The sequence below is a fragment of the Cucumis sativus genome, chromosome 7 (assembly GCF_000004075.3).
Source record: "Cucumis sativus cultivar 9930 chromosome 7, Cucumber_9930_V3, whole genome shotgun sequence".
In the NCBI taxonomy this organism is placed as follows: domain Eukaryota; kingdom Viridiplantae; phylum Streptophyta; class Magnoliopsida; order Cucurbitales; family Cucurbitaceae; genus Cucumis; species Cucumis sativus.
The window spans coordinates 8515887-8535855 of NC_026661.2; the positions used below are offsets into that span (position 1 = coordinate 8515887).

Below are 19969 nucleotides of genomic sequence, written 5' to 3' on the forward strand. Positions count from 1 at the left end.
TAGTAGGTTCTTGATGAGAAGTTTAGCTTATAACTCTTATCACGTTAATCAAGCTATATTCATCACTTGCCAGTGTATGTTGCCAACTGCCTGTGAGGGTAAAGCAAGAACATGGCTAACACATGCAAGAAAGAGTTTCCTCAACCTTTCAAGATGACTTCCTTCATTTGTATCTCGAAAGATAAACAAGTGTGGACAATAGATATTGAGAGGTTGTTGTTCTTAAATATAAAGCTCTATAAGATTTATAAGTGAACACTTCTAGATGTATCTAGCTTAACTAGGATGAGTCACTTGGATCCCAAAAGGTGACGATTTGTGGCGTTTAAAGACTTCGAGAGGAGCTCGCCTTAATTACAAACTGGTTAAGAAAGTCATATTGCATCAAGACTTTTATGGCTTAATCACAGTAATACTTAGACGCTCCTTCACTTTCTTCTTTAATACAAGTTAGTTCTTATCTCCATGCTCATAACCCATAGGTTTTCCAAAACCATGCTCTGATACCAAAATTGTCACATCTTGTTCTAGTTTTTTCCTCAAACCTAGATCGTGGTGTGAATATACTCTTTAAAACATTCTCTTTTTCAAATATAAGGTTTAATAAAATACTTTTTCAATCAAAATTCTATAAAAAATTTGGCACCACCTCCACTAAAATACAGGGTAGCCAAACCTGAAAGGGGAGATATCTTCATTTAGATAATACAACACAACAAGTGTGTCTCACCACACACATCCAAACGATCTTAGAATTCAAGTAGAGATTACGAATCAAGCTTGATATTACATACAAAATGATTACAATTTATTCAAGAATCTTTCAAAGCACAAGTCCTTAATGTCTCTCTTGCTACATCTAACTACCCTATGATGCAAACACAAAACTAACTATATACATACAAAATGAAGATCTACAATCGATGATGGAGATTCAACCGACGCTTAGTATTTGATCGCTACTTGGAGGAGGAGAAAACATTGAAAACGTGAGATAAAACTTAATGAGTGATAAGTTTTTAGAATTAAAAGTTCGTAAAACATACTTCCAAATTTTTTAAATGTGACATCCATAAAGAAATAATAATTAAAACGTTAAAATCATTTATTACCATAATTCATAAGTAATACAAACAAACCTGTAGCCAATTCGACCATGGCAAGACACTTAAATATACGATCAAGCATAGCTCACACATGATCAAAGAATCATATAGCCACAACTAGCTCACGCATATTTAATACCCGCCACGATAGTAATTTCCACCCAATTCGACAATGATATACACGACCCAAAATAGCTCACACGCCATCCATATCCACAAGGAAACACGCGGTCAAACAGAGCTCACACATACTTAGCACCTACCACAGTAACAACATCCATCTGATTCAACCATGATAGCATACTAAATACACGACCCAGAATAGCTCACACGTTATCTATATCCACAAGAAAACACGTAACTAAACAGAGCTCACAATATTTAACACCTACCACAATAGCAACATCTATCCGCTCCTATCTGCACATAGAGCCATTCACTATGGGTTAACCTAAGCTCGAAGCCATATCACAATCCTCCATCCACGTCCTCACCTAGGCTCAGGTTCTTGGATCTACGGTCATGACCCTTTTAGTCCCAAAACCCCCTGACAACCATAGGTGGTGCTACAGAAACACATTCATGTAGCCTACGAGAAAATGACCTTGATACATCGATTTTGTGGTTCGATCACATTCCATTATCATAAACCAACATCTATATATATGTTTCATACATTTTCAAGCAATTCAGAGCTAAAATAGAGTTTTCTTAATAAACAAATAAAACATTCTCATTGATAAAACCAAGGTAAACATATTTTATCAACTCATTATAAAACACATTTTGATCATAACTCACGAAAATCGTAATTAAATCAAATCATTTTCAAGAACACGTATTACAAATTCACATTGTAGAGAACTCATGAAAAGCCAAAGTGTTTTGTTAGAGATCATTATTGATAGTACACTTTTACCAAAGCAAGTAATCATACTAACACTTATTCACAAACTAAGTTCAACGCTACATTTAAAACAATTTTCATATCAAATGTTTGAAAGTAACTACTTACCTTAAAAACTCGATCCCTCAAGATTATACGCTTTTCCCATTTCAATTTGGCCTAAAACATAGATTAAGGTCTCATCATTGTCTCCACATAGCACGAGACTACAACTATTTGCAAAATACCTTATAAGGCCACCTAAATTCATTTTATACTTCTAAGGTCCATGAATTTCCAAAGCGCTTGGGATTAGACTAAGCTTTTCATACATGAACCTTTTGACTCGAAATCTAGATACTTAACCCAATGAGCATCCAATTTAGTTCAAGCTCAATGGGTCTTTTAGGTGAATACACTTTTGGAACCCTTAAATTTCAACTTAACTCTTAACGTCATAAGCACCCAAACTTAAGTTGTCTTTTGTATCCATACGCTCTTATATTCAATATTCCTACCTTAGAGGTTTAGATCCATTAAAAATCTCAATACCAATCAAACAAGTCAAATACATAGAAACTTATCCAAACTTGTCTTAAACGACCTTAAGTATTCTTGCCTTTCTATAATAACTTAGAAATAGGGCTTTTAGTTCCATTTGTACCCTCTAGAATACTTAAAAAACTAGAGGCTTTTCAAAATTGCGTAAAAAGTTTGTGACTTGTTTTCTACTTCAAAAGATCATTCATTTAGCCTTAGAATTTGCTCAAGCTTTATTCACGAAACTTGTTAGAAATTGAGTTGACTTTCAAAAGAATCTAACTTTACATTTTAACTCTTCTTGTGTAGCTCAAACCAAAATAAAAACCAGAGATGTTATGTGGAAACTATTCCAAACCCTACCAAGAACTTAACAAAGTACCCTTAACTTCAATGGACAACAACATAAGTACTTTCTAAATTCGAAAAAAAAACACCAACATCATGGGTTATTCAATATTATCTCTAATATTAGACGGGTACTCACGACTCTATAAATCTTAGAATTTTACCGAAGTGATGCCAAAACGCCTAAATTTGAGCTTCCGAATGGCTGGACAACGACTAAAATCTCGAAGGACTCGAAATCTAAAAACGAAATGTAATGGGTATTACAAAATCAAAGTCGAAACTTAATGGGTAGTCGAAAACTCTTCAAAACATACAACTAACATAAACAAATCTTTACCCAAAACTATATCAACATCTTAATAATTCTCACCTTTACTAACTACCAAAATCTTGACGAAAACCTTATCAAATCCGCTAGACAATAACTAAACGACACTGCTACTCTCCAATCTAATAGCAAAACATGGTAGAAACTTGTCATTTAAAGGCTAATGGGTAGTATAGATCTTCAAGAAAAACACATAAAACTCACCGGACAACCCAAAGCTAACCTCAACTTCCAGATTCGGCAATGCTAGCGGTGGCATAGGGTGGCGCAGCACGACGCGGAGCAGAAATTGACGTGCCTAACAACTAAGTTGTGAACAGTCGGTGCGTGGCTCAACGGATCCGGTGGTTGGAGCTGAATGGCCGCAAACAAAACTGACACCCCACGAACAACCGACGACGATTGGGTTTGACGGCCAATGGGAGACAAACGGTGGTGATTGAACGATTGGCAGTGGTACAAACGACACAAGGGGGTTGGCGTCCATGAGGGGTGAGTGAAGAACAAGAGAGGAAGTTTCGAGAGGATGGTTTGCACGCATGAATTCCCTCCCCTTTTCTCCCTTTCTTATTTATTTATTTATTTTATATCATTAAACGGAAAGAAGAAGAAAGATAATAATAATAAGAAGAAGAAGTAATGACTATAATATTCCAAATTTAACGCTAAACTTCAACTCTTCCCATTATCTTAATGTTTTTAAATCTTTTCAACACTTAAATTTCTAAATATTGTTCCAAACTAAAAGTTCTTCTCATTTCTTTATTACAACCATTTGAACTTAAAGAATTGAAAATTGTATTTAAACTTATTTTTCAAACTTAAAATATTAATAAATAAAAAAAATAATGGAACGAAGGCTTACGAGTTACTACCTCCTCTTAAGAATTTCGTCCTCGAAATTTGGTTGAAGTGATTAAATGAAAAATTGTGGGTATCAAATTTTCATTGCTTGCTCGCCTTCCCATATTGCTTTTTCAATAGCATGGTTCCTCCAAAGAACTTTAACTAACGATATGACCTTGGTCCTTAGTGCTTGTTCTTTCTAGTCAATAATTTGTATTGGTTTCTTCGCGTAAGTTACATTCTTCTTCAAATGCACAAGTTATGTCTTGAGAATATGTGAGAAATCTTAATTTACTTAGCATTAACACGCAAAGCACCTCATGATCCCAAGGGACACCCATATGGGTACGACCCTGAGAGACAAAGTTAACAGAACACCACAGACCATAGCATGTAACATATCATTGACATCTTATCATGGCATGAATATCAACCATAACGTCCTTATCATGTGATTAATATACCATGCATAATAACATATCAATAATCTCAGTCGTAACACATCAGTCGTAACACATCAGTTGTAACACATCAGTCGTAACACATCAATCATAACACATTAGTCCTAACACATCAGTCATAACACATCAGTCGTAACACATCAGTCGTAACCTTTTTCAGTTTTGTAATTAATTGTTTTTGCTCTTTGAGTTTCCAGTTGCCTGTTTTCTCTTCTCCCTCTTCATCTTTGTGTTCATCCTCATCGATTGAGCATCTGCAAAATTCTATCTCTCCAACCGCTACACCTCCCTATTTTATCCTTGTTCGCACGAGATTTACGAAGAAATTTGATTTGTGGAGTTGAACTTGAGTTGGTGTTGTATTTTGTTGATTTGATGCGATGTGGTTCAATCTTTAGAATTTGATCATCTGATTCTCTCTCGATTGGATGCTTATGCTTGATTTAGAGGAAGCGGAGCACGTGATATTCTTGAAGTTTGTTGAACGTCTACGCTTGATTTGGGGAAGCGGAGCACACGATGTTTCTCAAGTTGGTTGAATGCCTACGCTTGATTTGAGGAAGCGGAGCACGTGATGTTCTTGAAGTTGGAGTCTTGGAAGAAAGTTTGTATCTTCAAAGGAGCTTCAATCTTCGATGATGGTCGACTTCAGGAGTTAGGGAGTCTTCTATCTCTTTGGAGAATTCTCTCTAGATCTTCTAGAGTCAAAATTTTCCACTCCTTACAAATGAGAAAGTTCTTTAGTGGGCTTTGTAGGCTTGAGACTGGTTGGTTCATGGACCAAACTCATAGGCTCAACCACATTGATTTAAGTTATATTTAGCCTTTGTGCTCAATTAAGCTGATTTTTGGGCTTAATTAAACTTAGTTTAATTAAATAATTGATGATAATATGTGGCATTATTAGAATTGATCAATTTATGTTTTCAATTTTTAATTTGGAACACATGTTAATTTTAATTAGTCCCAAATTCAATTATTTGCACTTTTCATCTTCTAACTTAATAAATGATGTGACAATTTGTGATTGATCTCAAACTTTCTTATTCAACAATCCTATCTCTATGGCTTAAGCTTCTTCATTTTGTTTCTATCTCCTATTTCAACAAGTCATTTTGTTTCTATTTCCTATTCCAACAAGTGCACACCTAGATAAGAGAGGTGTGTTAACCTTGAGAAGCAACTTGCATTTTAATTTGCACCACCGACTCGCCACGACACAACAATCAATTTCTTTCTAAACATTCTAAACTCAACAATTCAACACTCATCACTTAAAAAGTCTTGTTTTTTTTCTTTATTATTATATATAAAAAAAAAGATAAAACATGAAAGACCCTTAAAAAATGGTGAATTCATATTTAGTGAAACGATACACTTGTTCTTTATCATTAGCTAACTTGAAGCCATTACACGTCTCCATAAATTGAACTTAAAACAGATTAAAAGCATATGAAAACTAATGATGAAATAAAAGCTAAACAAAGCTACTTGGAGATTATGTTTAAGGCTAAACTTATTGCAAGTTCAAGTTCCAAAATTTGCAAGAGGAAGATTAGTAAAAGGCAAGATGCTATCTCTACAAGTTATTCCTTCCTATACATATTCAAATTTCAAAAACTCTTCCAAATCAACATCTCTTCCAGAGAGAGCTTCAATTTTCGCCATTATCAACAACTAGTTATTGTTCGAACGAATCATCGAGAACCCGATCTCTGTGTGTACTCTGCAACTAGCTGAGAGAATGAGGATGCCTTGTCTTCGAGCAATCTTGTTGGAGTGTCATACTCTTCAATGAGTCCTGCATGCCAAGTAATGAAAATCAAGTTGTGTATCAATGAGTTAAATAGTTTGGTGGGCTGTACGAATGCCGATACAAACCGTGACTTAAAAGCAAAACCATATCACTGCTAAGCACGGAAGTTATCCGATGTGCAATCGTTATGACTGTGCAGTCAGAAAAGTGTTGCCGTAGAGTCTGTTGAATCAAATTATCTGTAGCTGTATCAACCGATGCAGTGGCTTCATCAAGGACCAACACCTTACTCTTCTTGAGTAGCACACGACCAAGGCAAACGAGTTGCCTCTGACCCATGCTCCAATTTTCTCCATTCTCACTAACTGCATTTCATTTTCAAACCAAACAAGTTTCAATAACTACACTTCATTGGAAACTATACCAAACTATCGATAAATGTACCTGTTGAATCCAGCTTTCCTTCCTTCTTTCTCACTTCATCTCCAAGTTGGCATTTATCCAGTGCCTGATGCATCGATGAAATATTTGATTCCATGGGACGGTAAAAAAGAACAAGACAGAAACTTTATTTTAGGAAATGATTAGAAGAGAAAAGCATGTTACCTCCCAAATATCTTCATCTGCGTATTCTTCAAGGGGATCAAGATTGCTCCGCACAGTGCCTTCAAACATAGTAGGATCCTGAGGGATGATACTGAGTTTGGACCGCAAATCATGAAGTCCAATCGTTGTTATGTTGATATTATCAATTACAATATGACCTGCTACAGGATCGACTATCCGGAAAAGTGTTTGTATTAGAGTTGATTTTCCACTTCCTGTTCTCCCAACAATGCCAGTTTTCTTTCCACCTGGAAAAGTACATGTAACACCTCGCAACACAAGAGGTAGTTGTGGTGCATAACGAACCTACAATTAGAAAAAATTCAAGACAGAATCACAACATCAGATGTGAGAGTTGTTGGCATCAAAGGACACCAAAAAGAAAAAAGAAAAAATGAAAATACCTGCAGATTATGAAGTTCAATTTCTCCAAATGCTGGCCAGCTACGATCCGGACGATTTTCCTCGATCACTAGAGGTGGCTCACTAGGAATAGAAGTATATTGAAATATTCTCTCAACCGATATGATTTTGTTCTCCATATTGCAAAGGTTCCATATCAGCCAAGCTTGCAACATATTGAGGTTAAGTCCATAGGTTACAGACAAGCCGGCAATGCCTTCAGTGAAAGGGGTAAAAGTAATAAGAATTAGGCGGTTAGGGAAAGGAAGAAAAGTAACTTAAAGATCGTTGTTTGATGATAGACGAGCCTGAACAATGTACCTGGATCAATGACTCCCACAGGGATAGATATCAAAAAGATTAAAGAGGAAGCAAATGTAATGGAAGACAATAAATCAAGACGGAAACAAAGCCATTCCATTGCCGCTGCAGTGTGGAACTTGGGTCGAGAGTATGCATCTGTCAGTTTCATGTTGGTGTCTTGGAATCTCGACTCTTGATCAAAGCTCCTAATAGTTGTTGATCCAGAAATTGTTTCAGAGAATAGTTGGATCACTGGAGCTTTGCATACTCCAATCAACCGTGATAATTCTCTTGCCGATGGAATATAATGTTGCTGTGTGATAAAAGCTCAATGTAAGGTAACACAGCAGAAACTCCAAAAAAATTTGTTTTTCTTTATGTAACTTTCCTATCAAGACAAACCAGAAGGCCAGAAGGTATACCTCATACCAAATGCACACAGCCATCACAGGGATAAAGATAATGAAAACTTGCCATGCAACTTGAGACATTACTGCAATAATTCCTACAAGCTGAATCACATTGAAGCAAAAGGACGCAACTCGAAATGGTATATCCATATCAAGGGTACTTTGGTCTGTGGAGGCCTGTAAAAAAAGTACAGTATTTACCAATTATTATGAACATGAGTTTCAAGAAACTAATCGAAGAGCATCATGAACATAAATTCACTCACTCTATTGAGAATTCTTCCACTTGGAGTAGCATCGAAGAATGACATGGGAGCGCGAAAGATGCTTGTATGCATTTTAACGAATAGTTCAGTTGCTGCTTTAAAACCAGCTGTAACAAGAAGTGCTGACCTCAAGAGGACACACAAGGAGCTTCCAACAGACAAAGCAACGTAGACAATAATCAATCGAGAGGTAGAGACAGGAGGCTCCATGTCCTCTGAAACAGGAGTAGCCCATGCCATCCAATAGTTGCTTCCAATTTGAAGAATTTGAAAGAGAACCTGACCAAACAATATAATGGGCACAAGAGCTCCACCATAAGCAGACTTGATATATTTCCAGTAAACTGGAAATCCAACTTTTCCTTTCTCTCTCTCTTCTTCCTGTACAAGCTGTCCTTTCGACTTAGAGGCATCAACTGCCCTCCCATCTTGTATATCTGATTTATCATCCTCATGCGTAATGCCATTAGTACTAATCACAGATTCGTCTTCCTTACTAGTAGAATTTTTAGAAGAATCTCCTTCCACAGAAGAATTAATGGCTGATAATGCTTCCTCGTGTGCACCAACAAGTGCCATGAAGTCGGTTCCAGAGCGAAGAATTTCTTCGTACTTTCCAGCTTGTGTGATTCTTCCATCTTTCATGACCTTTCAGTAATGAATTTTCCAAGTTTAGATGTAAAAGCCTAAGAAAAATAACGGAAAACAAAGATAGAGTCTTCATCTACTCACCAAGATAAGATCAGCTGCTGGCAAAAATTCAACTTGATGAGTAACATAAATGACTGTTTTTGAACTCAAAACACCAAGGAGACATTCCTGTTAGGATAATACCACACGTTATTGTAAATTCACAGATGAAGAAAGGAATAGCATAAACTCATAAAACAAAAATGAAAAGTAAATAGGAAACGTAATTACCTTGAAGAGGTGAGAACCTGTATGAGCATCAACCGCACTGAATGGATCATCAAACAAGTAAATATCAACATCTTGGTACAAGGCACGAGCAATTTGAATTCTTTGCTTCTGTCCACCACTTAAATTGATTCCTCTTTCTCCTATTACCGTCTGGTCACCAAATGAAAGAATTTCAAGGTCCTTTTCTAGACAACATGCTTCAAGAACTCTTTTGTACCTTTCTCTGTCCATCTCTTTGGAAAAGAGTATGTTGTCCTCGATCTTTCCACTCTGTATCCATGGTGATTGAGCTACATAGGCCTTACTACCACACACTCTCAGGTTCCCTGATGTTTTAGGTACTTCTCCCAGGATACAAGACAGCAAGCTGGACTTCCCTGAGCCTACCGTACCACAAACAGCAACTCTCATGCCATGTTCGACTTTGAAATTAATATCTCGCAATGTCAGGTTTGAAGAAGACGAATCCCAAGAAAAGTTTCCATTCACAATCTCAACTGCTGTAGTAGAACTACCCCTTGGAACCCTCTCTATAATATCAGCCTGCAAGTCATCAAGGCGAAGGAACGCCACTATTCTATCCAGTGAAACTTTTGTTTGAACCACCATAGAGATTGTGTCAGGAAGATTGTAGATAGGTTCTTGAAGAATTCTAAATGTTGCAAGCGCAGATAATACTTTGCCAGACTCTAACGGGATCCCCACAAGCATACATGTCCCAAAAGTGATTACAGATACAAATGTTGGGGCACCCCAAAAGACAAACGTTGTAACCGACAATGTATAAAGGAACTTCTTTAACCATCCTGCCTCAATATTCCTAAGTTCTGATATCTTGGATAGAAATTTCATCTCCCATCCCTGAAGCTTAAGAATCCTCATATTTCTCAAGATTTCAGATGTCGCCTTCATCCTTGTGTCTTTTGATTCCATTATCTTGTCTTGAAACTTCTCCTGCAACTTTCCCAATGGGATATTTATCAACATAATAGCTATAGTTGCAACAAAAGCTGAAATTGAAGCAAGACCAAGATTTTTATACAAAACCAACAGGGCCAATCCAACTTGAAAAACCACCAGCCAAACATCATGCATATACCAACTGAAGTCACCAACCCTCTCGGCATCTACAGTCATGAAGTTGATGATCTCCCCACTTGTGTGCTGTTGTCTTGACTGGCAAGAAAGGGTCAGACCCTTGTTGTAGATCATGGCAACCAATGCAGCTCGAACCCTTATTCCAACTTGTTGCACCCTAAAGAACCAATGCCTCATTGCAAGACACTCTACGAGTTTTGCCAGGAAAAATACACAGGCTAAAACGTAGCCTTCATTTTCAAAATCTCGGTGACCGTTGAGATATTGAACAAAAGTGTCAATAAGATAGGGGCCAACATACGTAGCCAATGTGTAAATGAAGGCAAACACAGCAGTTAAAAGTATCTCTTTCCAAGCCGTGTAGAGTAGACACTTGGCCAAAGAAAGAGTGGTGACTCTGTTGATTGTTCCACACTCAGACTCGAGCTTGTTTCTTAGAATCTGAAAGGTCCCAGAAACAGCATCACGGCTTGCAAGTTGAGGAATATCCTCGAGATCCAATGCCTTTTTCTTTCCAGTTGCAATCAGTGGACCCATCCAAGAAAATGAAAGGATACTGAAAATTCCAGCAGTCTCGTAAGGGGTCACAGTTTCTTCTCCTTTGCAGTTCTTCAGCTCGACACTGCCATTACTGAGAGTAGTGTACCTTGTTTCACCATTTAAAAGGTGTTCTTCAAGAGGATCTTGCTCACTCACACTCTTCACAAAGAACCCAACATATACGATCAGCAAACCAAAGACAACCGATATAACATCAGAAACCAAGTATCTAATGGGCAAGGAATGAGTTTGGCTATAATGAACCGAATCCACAGTAAGACAGTAACAAGAAACAGCAAAGTAAGAAACCCACCAGACTCTCAAATGAATTGCAAACTTCAACTTTCCAATTTTGGAAACTTGAGAATGTAAGCAAAAGGAAACTGTACCCCATGCAAGTGCTTTCAACCCAAAATCCAAAAGGGTCACCAGAAATCCCTCAGACCACCCATTTCTATACCAGTAGAAGCAATCAAGAGAGAGGAAAACAAGATTGTAAACAGAAATAACGAGGCAACACATGAAAGTTCCCTTAACGTACAAACTCCCCGTCTCTGTTTGACGTTCCCCACAGCCTGCCTTAAACTTGAAGCACACCCATAAGAAGCAAAAAGCAAGCAACAAAACCAAGTGAGCCAAACCAGACAGACCGTGAGCTAAACTGGGTTCAAGGAGAAAGTGAGCAGCAGAGCTCACAGAGCCATGAAAGAATCCGTTAGTTAAGCTTAGCATAGAGTAATCAAATGAACCCATGATAGAAAAAGTTTTTTAGGAAGATGTGTGCTATGAAACTCCACTAAGGTTTAAGGTCAATCCAAGTGAAAATGATAAAGAAACTCCACAGCTACTAAAGCTTTATATTGTTCAAAAGAAACAGAGAGAAAAAGAGTCAAACTTTACTTCCCTGGACAAGGATGCAGCGTAGTGCGCAAGAATCAGGGATTGAAAGTAACGATAACAAAAGGACAAAAAAGGCTAGACAGAGGGTGAAAGCGATTTAAAAACAAAATGACATGCCTTTCCACTTTCTACTTTCTAGGTAATGGGCAGAGACAAAGACAACTTGTAGTGAAAAAGATATTATGAGAAAAAACTGAAAACCTTTTCTCCTAATTGTTTATACTTTCCTAATTCCAAGTTCTTCACTGATTTGGGATTAAAATACTAACATTTTTACAGAGAATAATCAACCGAAACCCAAATAAAGCAATGGACATGTGGGGTTATAGAAAAGAAAGATGAGCAAGAATGAATTAAAAACTAACCAGACCCATGAACGAACTTTCCTCCCAAATTGTTGACTTGACTCTTGGAGCACAAGGATGGGGAAATTCCACAATAAGAATTTGAAAGAGTGAGAGTGAGAGTACAAAGAAAAAGAGTATAAGAAAAGTCAAAACTGACGGCAATTTGAGAGGCCCATTAGAGATTATGTGAAGCGCAAGGAACATTTGAAATTGCAAAATTCGATGAGATTGGCCATTGGTTCTGAAGGCGAGAGATGCCTCGAAACATGAAAAAAAATAGGGTCTATGATTTATTTTTTTTATCTCTGCCCTTGTTTTGTGCAACAAATTATATTGAAAAAGTTTACAACCAAAGTTGAAGTTTGTTTACCTTCCTTCCAAAAATTTAGGAGATATGTTTATAATGTTAAATTTCTTAGTTTTGTGAAGGATTTGTTTTTAAAACTCATATAAATGGGCTTACAGACCCGAGCCAGGCCCGTCCCCTATTCCATTCCCCGTCTTGGCCAATGCTCCTATTCCTCCTAGGAACCGAACGGGCATTCTTGCGAAAAATATTTTCCATTTTTTTAAAGTTTAATCTCATTTTTCAAACCACATTTACAGTAAATGTATATACATTTTAAACGTGTTTTTTATTTTCGATAGAATATTATCAATTTTTTTATTTAAAACCATTAAAATGTCAAATTCTAGCTCTTTGTTTATAAAAATAAAAAATCAATTATTAGAAAATACTTTTAAAAATCCATCCATCAAATTAAAAAATTCAATTATTAGAATGCTTTTAAAAATTCATCCATAAAACTTACTAATACTTTTCAAAATTCATCCATAAAACTAAAGCAATCATTAAAAAAAAATCAAATATCAATCCATAAGTATTCAATTACATAAATGAAGAAATGGAATTGAGAAAATAAGGAAATGAAGAATAATTAAATAGGTTTTTTAAAAATCCATTACATATTATTAAATAAATAACTATTTATATTTATATTTAATATACATATATATATATATAATTAAATATATTTTTAATTGAAGCAGGTACGGAGTTGGGAATGTATTCTCGTCCTCGACCCCGTGTTGCCCACGGAAAAGAAAAAAAAATTCTCTTCCATTTTCGTATATTCAGGATTTCCTATCCCGTTCAATGGACATCTCTATATTGGCTATTTAATATCTATCTTATCTTATTTAAAATCTTTTTTTCTCCATTTCATTCTATTTGTTATGAAATTTCGTAATAAAAAATCTATCATTTTTTTTTCATAAAAATAAAATAAAATTTCAAATATTTCATAGGAAACAAAATTCTCCTTTTTCTCTTTCTATCCTCCTTTTTCCTTTTTGAGCTTTATGCCTGCGTCTGACTCCCCACTCCATTCTTTCGTTGGTAAAGTATTAAGGGTGCATTTGGTAGAGAAAGAATTATGGAAAAAAAAGGTTATGATAATATGTGTTTGAAAAATGAATATGAATAATAGTGTTATGATAATATGTGTTTGGGGGAGAGATTAAGATAGTATGTTATGATAATATGTGTTTGGGAGAAAAGTTATGATTATAGTGTTATTATAACATGTGTTTGGAAAAGAGTTATTAGTTATGTTAATGAAATTTGTGATATATTTTTTATAAAATAAACAATATTAATATATGTATTTATGGATCATTTCTAAAAATAATGTAAAATTTGAAACATATATCAAAAATAGGGTGGGTGTAAAACTATTTTAAAAAATAGGTGATTTTAGGTCCCGTACACGACTTCCTATTTTTATATTTATACTACACTGCGCCCTACATTATTTTATTTTCTCATTATTTCTATACGTAGGTCCCACACACTTCACTTTTTCTCATTATTTATATATACGTACGCACATATAATATAATATATATATTATACATTCAAATTCTAAAAATATCTTTCTTTATTAAATTAATTTATTTTTTTATTTTTTTCTTTATATATATTTAAATATCACAATTTTTAATCTTCAATTTTTCTTATTAAATTTATTTTTCTAATTTAATTTAATTATTTCTTGATCAAAATTATACATATATTTTTTTTTTCCAATTTTCAATTTTTTTTAAAAAATCTCATATATTAACAAAAACATGTTATTAAAAATATATTAAACAAATTAAAATAGTAATAATAATAATTGAGATAAGTTAAAATTACTAAAAAAAATAATAATAATAACACTTGAAGCCACTAATGCACATTGGTAATTGAATAAAAAGAAATTCATGTTTATGGCAAAAGGAAAAAAACAAGAATTGGTTCGATTACAAATTAAATTTAAAAACTTAACGAATAATTTTCAATTGCAAATTTATTGTTATTATTATTTTTAGAGTAAGTTTCAACTTCTTTCAATTATTATTATCTTTTTTATTTGTTTAATGTATTTTTTAATAACATATTTGGTTAATATATGTGTTTTTTTAAACAGAAAATTAGAAAAAGATATATATAATTTTGGTTAAGAAATAATTAAATTAAATTAGAAAAGATGAATTAATAAAAAAATTGAAGATTGAGATATTTAATATATATATATATATATATATATATATATATATAATTATTATTTCTATTTTTATTTGTTTAATATATTTTTAATAACATATTTGTTAATATATGAGTTTTTTAAAAAAATGAAAAATTAGAAAAAAATATATGTGTAATTTTGATTAAGAAAAAATTAAATTAAAGTAGAAAAATGAATTTAATAAGAAAAATCGAAGATTGTGATATTTAAATATATATAAAGAAAAAATAAAAAATAAATTAATTTAATAAAGAAAGATATTTTTAGAATTTGAATGTTTAATATATATATTATACTATATGTGAGTATGTATATATAAATATTGAGAAAAAGTGAAGTGTGTGGGACCTACATATATAAATAATGAGAAAATAAAAAATGTGGAGCCCAGTTCAGTATAAATATTAAAATAAGAAAAAATAGAATATGTGGGATATAAAAATAAGAAAAAATAGAATATGTGGGATTCACTGCATGAAAGTCGTGTACCCTCACCTCAAATCACCTATTTTTAAAAATAGTTTTGCACCCACCCTATTTTTTATATATGTTTCAAATTTTACATTGTTTTTTAAAAAAATCATGTATTTATAGTAAATTATATAAAAAAATTTTAAATAAACAATATCAATATATGTAATTATAATAAACCATATTATGAGATGAACACAAACATATTAGTGCCATTAGTTGTAGATGTTGGGATGTTATGAACGCATTTAGTAGAGATTCAAATTCGTGTTCGTCCATTACAAATTCTAGATGGACACCTTGTTAGAAAAAAAAACTTATGAAAGCTTTAAAAACGAAATTGGTTAACCTAATCACATACTTGAATTTTGGTTTATGGACCATTTATGGTTCTATTTAATACCTTATGATATGAGAAGTTTGTAAAACCGATTGTCTATGTGAGAACTTGTGAATATATTTTCCTATACGTTATACTATTGAACTCATTACACATTTCTATAGTTTATATCGCAGTAACGTGATTGTAATATGATTTTTTTTCTTATAAAGTTCTTCTTATTACACTCCTAATATGCGTGTCTCTTAGACCTATATTGACGTTTTACAATTTTATTGATTTAAAAACCTTACTTTTTTTTTATAAAAAAGTATGATTCTACGTGAAATATTTTTGAAGGGTTGAATTTAGAGACCATATATTGTATGAAAACGTTGCTATTGTCTGGAGTACATATATTTTTTTAAAAAATCGCACAAGTAAAGTGGTGAAATTGACGATTTGTATCTAATAGCAATTTACCTACTTATGAGGTGCAAAAATAAAAACATTCAACCATAAAAATGTAAAACTAGATAAAAAAAAAAATAGTCATTAGTACTAAACGATAATTTTAAAAAACAACCTTAAAATTGTGCAACATATTACAACAATGAATAAATAATTAAAAAAAGTATATATATGCACAACTTTATAAAATTACACTTTTAAATCCATAGTACATCGTGAATGATTGTTTAGCCAGTGCAACTTAACAAATTTTGGAAATTAGAAATGTTAATAAGGAATCAAAAATTATATTTGCCCTTAAAAATTGATAAGATTAAAAATAAGCATAGAAAAATAATGTAAAAGAAAAGAAGTAGCCTCCGAGTAAAGAAATTCGTGCAAAGACATTCACCAAGGATTAGTGTTGCACTCGAATTTCGTAGGCAGAACAAGCAAATAGACTATCGTGTGTATGGAGAATTTCTTCATCATACATGTTATTTTAAAGAACAACAAAATGTTAAAGCATAAACATATAAACTAAACAAATGGATAAAAGTGTATGGAAACAATATTCTACCAATTATAAAACAGACAATGAACATGAAATTATGGACCTAAGAGGGGGTGTGAAAAAAAAAAAAAGAAATCAGAACAAGAGGCTATTACTAATAATAATGAATCATAACAAAAACCTAAAAAAAAACCAAAAAAAGATCATCAGAAATCATAGCACATTGGGGGATGAAAGTAAAACGAATTTGAATACATACATCAAGATAACATCCATCAAATATTTGGCGAGGGGTCAAAACCAAAGGCAATACATTAAAATGAGCAAAATAGATATGAAAACAATATTCAAAGAAAATAGAAAATGAATAGGTATTGGACAAAGTTTAAGTTAAAACAAAATAAGAAGCAAGGATGAGAAGATTAATGCAAAAAGGAATCAGAATAGGTACAAATTTTCGTCATCCGCTACACATACCTTTCCAAATGAGTAGCCACCCCTGCCATGCTTGTTGATACCTGAGTGTAACATCTGTCACTTGAAGCACGTTGGATAGAAATAAAAATGCGACAATGTTAAATTATCGTCGAAGCAACAAGGGGAAGTTCGACAACGATCTGTTACAACAAAGCCCTTAATCGAAACATAGAGATGATGGATTTGGTCTGGGAGGAACGCATGTGAGCAACAAATCACAGAGACAACTTTTTCATTTCTGAAGCAACATGCAAAGCAATCTGTATTTTAGGAAGAGAAAATGAAAATGGAACACAAAAGAAGGAAGAAAAAAAAAATCCGATGTAATGGAGAGAAAATGGAACATAAAAGAACAAAAAATGCGTCAAGGAAATGTGACGAAATAAAGGAGGAATTGCTGACGAAATTAAATGATTACGACTGAAATGGAGAAGTTGAGGAGGGTTAAGGGAAAAGTTATAGAAGGAAAGAGAGGGAATATGAGGATTAGGATAACCCTAACCCAATTATAATAAAACTGAGGCCAAAGAAGGTTTGGGCTTTTGACCCAATCTTAATCCCCATATTCAACCAAGAACATCCCACTCACTCCACCACAACCATAATAAAGTATTATTTAATATTTTAAAATTAATATTAAAATATAAAAATCGATAATGTGAGGGGTACGCACCCCTTAATAAATCTCTCCCGATTATGAGATTATATAACATAATTTTACATTAAAACAACAAATGTTCAGGTCGAAATCATATTTTGATACTATTTAGTTTTTTTTTTTTTTTTGGCATATTACAGAAGATCAATTTTTAATCCTATTTTATTAAAAAAAAATCAAAATTTGTGTCAAACAATCTATTAAAACCATTAAAAAAATTAATTTAAACTTATGCTCAAGTACATCTTAATACATTCAAGCCACTACCTGAATATAAACCAACCAATTAAAACTTGGGCATATGAAATCCTTGAATCTAAAAACACCAAGCAACTGAAATCTAATTTAGAAGAAATAACTTTGCCCCAAGTATGCCTTGAAATTCAAATTCACTTCCAATCTCCCAAATCAACACAGATACAGAGTCACTTACCAATACTTAGCCATTATAATCCAAAACCTATGATTAAGATTGAATTAGGAACCATGGTTCATAAGAAAACTTACCAATAACTTACAAAAGCCTCCTCATAAACGAACTCGAACTTGTTGGACCATAACTTAAACTACTCCACAATCTCATACTAATCAACCATACCAGAAAATTTCAGCAAAATTGAATAGGTTGAAGTACAACAACTTCTAACAGTAACCGATGGCAAAGTACAACACTCAAATTGTCGTATCCTCATGATTCCTCTCATTCAAATGCGACATCGATTCATTCATCTCTCCCTCATAAATTTGAATTTTTGCTTTGTTTGTCCCCAAACCACATCCTACTATGAGAGGTTCCTCTTTGATACCATTATTTAACGAGTAAACAAAAATAGTCAAGTCTAAACGATTGTGTATAAGGAATCCTAAAAAGAATCGTTTAGAGCCAAATCTAACAGTGTAGGAATATCCAAATTTAAACGATCGTTTAAAATGTATTAAGCGTTAGGATGTCAATCAATCACGAGTCATTTTTTCTTTTTGTATTTTCCATTACATACGTGCCTTTTTTAGTTGTTGAAATTGTTGAAAAAAGTATAAATATTTTAGCCTTTTATTATAATTATATTAAAATAAAGAATTTCAACAAAGATATTACTAAAATGGTTGAGACAATTTTTAAACTATTTAAACAAAACTTTTAACATATTTAAAATATGAAACATTTGTAGGTTCAACTAAGGACATAAATTGTTTCAACATGACATTATTCCATTGGTTGATTCATCTAATGTATATTTGAGATTCACGTGATAATTAAATACTTACATTTACCTACTTAATAAAAATAATTTCACAATTAAAATCAAAATTTAGAAAAAAAATACTTAATTAAACAAAGGTAGTAATTAATACAATGAAACAATGTTGCTTTTTTATATATATATATATATATATATATATATATATCAATATTATAATAAAATTATTTAATTAGGTAAAAAAATAATAAGAATTACAAAATTTCACTTCAAAATCAATCAAACACAACACAAAACACAAGCATAAACAAACCAAATACGTTAAGGGTGTGTTAACCAAGTTAAATGTCTGAATACCGCTACCAATCCAAGCTTTAATACTTGTATTATATTTATGCTTAGTAAAAAAACTACTAATAGAGATATAATTGAAATAATTGACATGTTTACCTATTTGAAAATAATAAAATATTTATCAACTAATTTGAATTTATCTTCTTTGAGTTTTTATTTTTATTTTTAATATCTATTGAAATTGATATTTTATTTAGATATTTTATCAATATTCTCATCTAATTTTTTATAAAATGAAGACATAATTTGGTGGACATCAATATTCTAAATCTTAATTATTGGTTACCATATATCATTTTAAATCATATGTTTGAATTTTATTTCATACTAGATAATTGTTTAACTAATTTAGTCTTTGTGTGGTTTGGTAATTATTTTATTTTTAAAAATTAAGTTTATAAACACTACTACTATTTCATTTGACAAAGAATTCAACTATTATATCTAAATTATGGTAAAAGAAAAGGAAGAGAAAAATGATTTGATTTTAAAAAAACGAACAAAAAATATAGTACAACTCTCCGATCAAGGGTTTCTTGGATTTAGTAACGGAAGATAGTGGCGTTCATGAGTCCCTTAGAAGGTTTCATCCTTGCTAAGATGCATGATAGAAAAGCGGTAAGAAAGTCATCTAATATAAAATTGCTCCGAGGATATAGATTGTTGATATAGATAATAACATTTAACTATTTGAATGACTAACCTTTTCTCATTTAACAGTTTATCCGTATCTCAACTTGATTGATTATTACATTAGGAGAATCACAAATAGCTACTAAATGGAACTTTTATAGTTGGAGTAAAGGGAAGTTTAATATTTTGTTTTGTTAAATAATACTTGTATTGCTGTAAAAAGAAAAAAGAAAAAAGAAAAAAAAACCATGTGGATA

The 19969-nt window shown here is 32.7% G+C and overlaps 1 protein-coding gene and 1 long non-coding RNA gene across 2 annotated transcripts; both read right to left on the reverse strand.

Annotated features, from left to right (window-relative positions):
* Positions 1-667: 667 nt before the first annotated feature.
* LOC105434969 lies at positions 668-3793 on the reverse strand. Its single transcript, XR_004218218.1, has 2 exons — positions 2122-3793; positions 668-1365 (listed from the first exon to the last, which is right to left on the reverse strand). It is a non-coding gene; the product is annotated as an uncharacterized LOC105434969 (long non-coding RNA).
* Positions 3794-5852: 2059 nt separating this feature from the next.
* Positions 5853-11724, reverse strand: LOC101213946 (ABC transporter C family member 3). The gene is made up of 10 exons (XM_004150424.3): positions 9183-11724; positions 8994-9080; positions 8262-8909; positions 8008-8172; positions 7604-7898; positions 7285-7499; positions 6881-7186; positions 6719-6782; positions 6400-6639; positions 5853-6319 (listed from the first exon to the last, which is right to left on the reverse strand). The coding sequence occupies exons 1-10, from the start codon at positions 11571-11573 to the stop codon at positions 6216-6218; spliced, it is 4515 nt and encodes a 1504-aa protein (XP_004150472.1). The 5' UTR covers positions 11574-11724; the 3' UTR covers positions 5853-6215.
* Positions 11725-19969: the final 8245 nt, after the last annotated feature.

What these genes read in the sequence shown, in the direction of transcription:
- LOC101213946 (XM_004150424.3), bottom strand. Translation starts at nt 11,573, where the DNA reads ATGGGTTCATTTGATTACTCTATGCTAAGCTTAACTAACGGATTCTTT. An exon ending in CAGCAGCTGATCTTATCTTG is followed by an intron (nt 8,910 to 8,993) that starts GTGAGTAGATGA and finishes CATTACTGAAAG; the next exon opens with GTCATGAAAGATGGAAGAAT. An exon ending in CAGATGAAGATATTTGGGAG is followed by an intron (nt 6,783 to 6,880) that starts GTAACATGCTTT and finishes TCGATGCATCAG; the next exon opens with GCACTGGATAAATGCCAACT.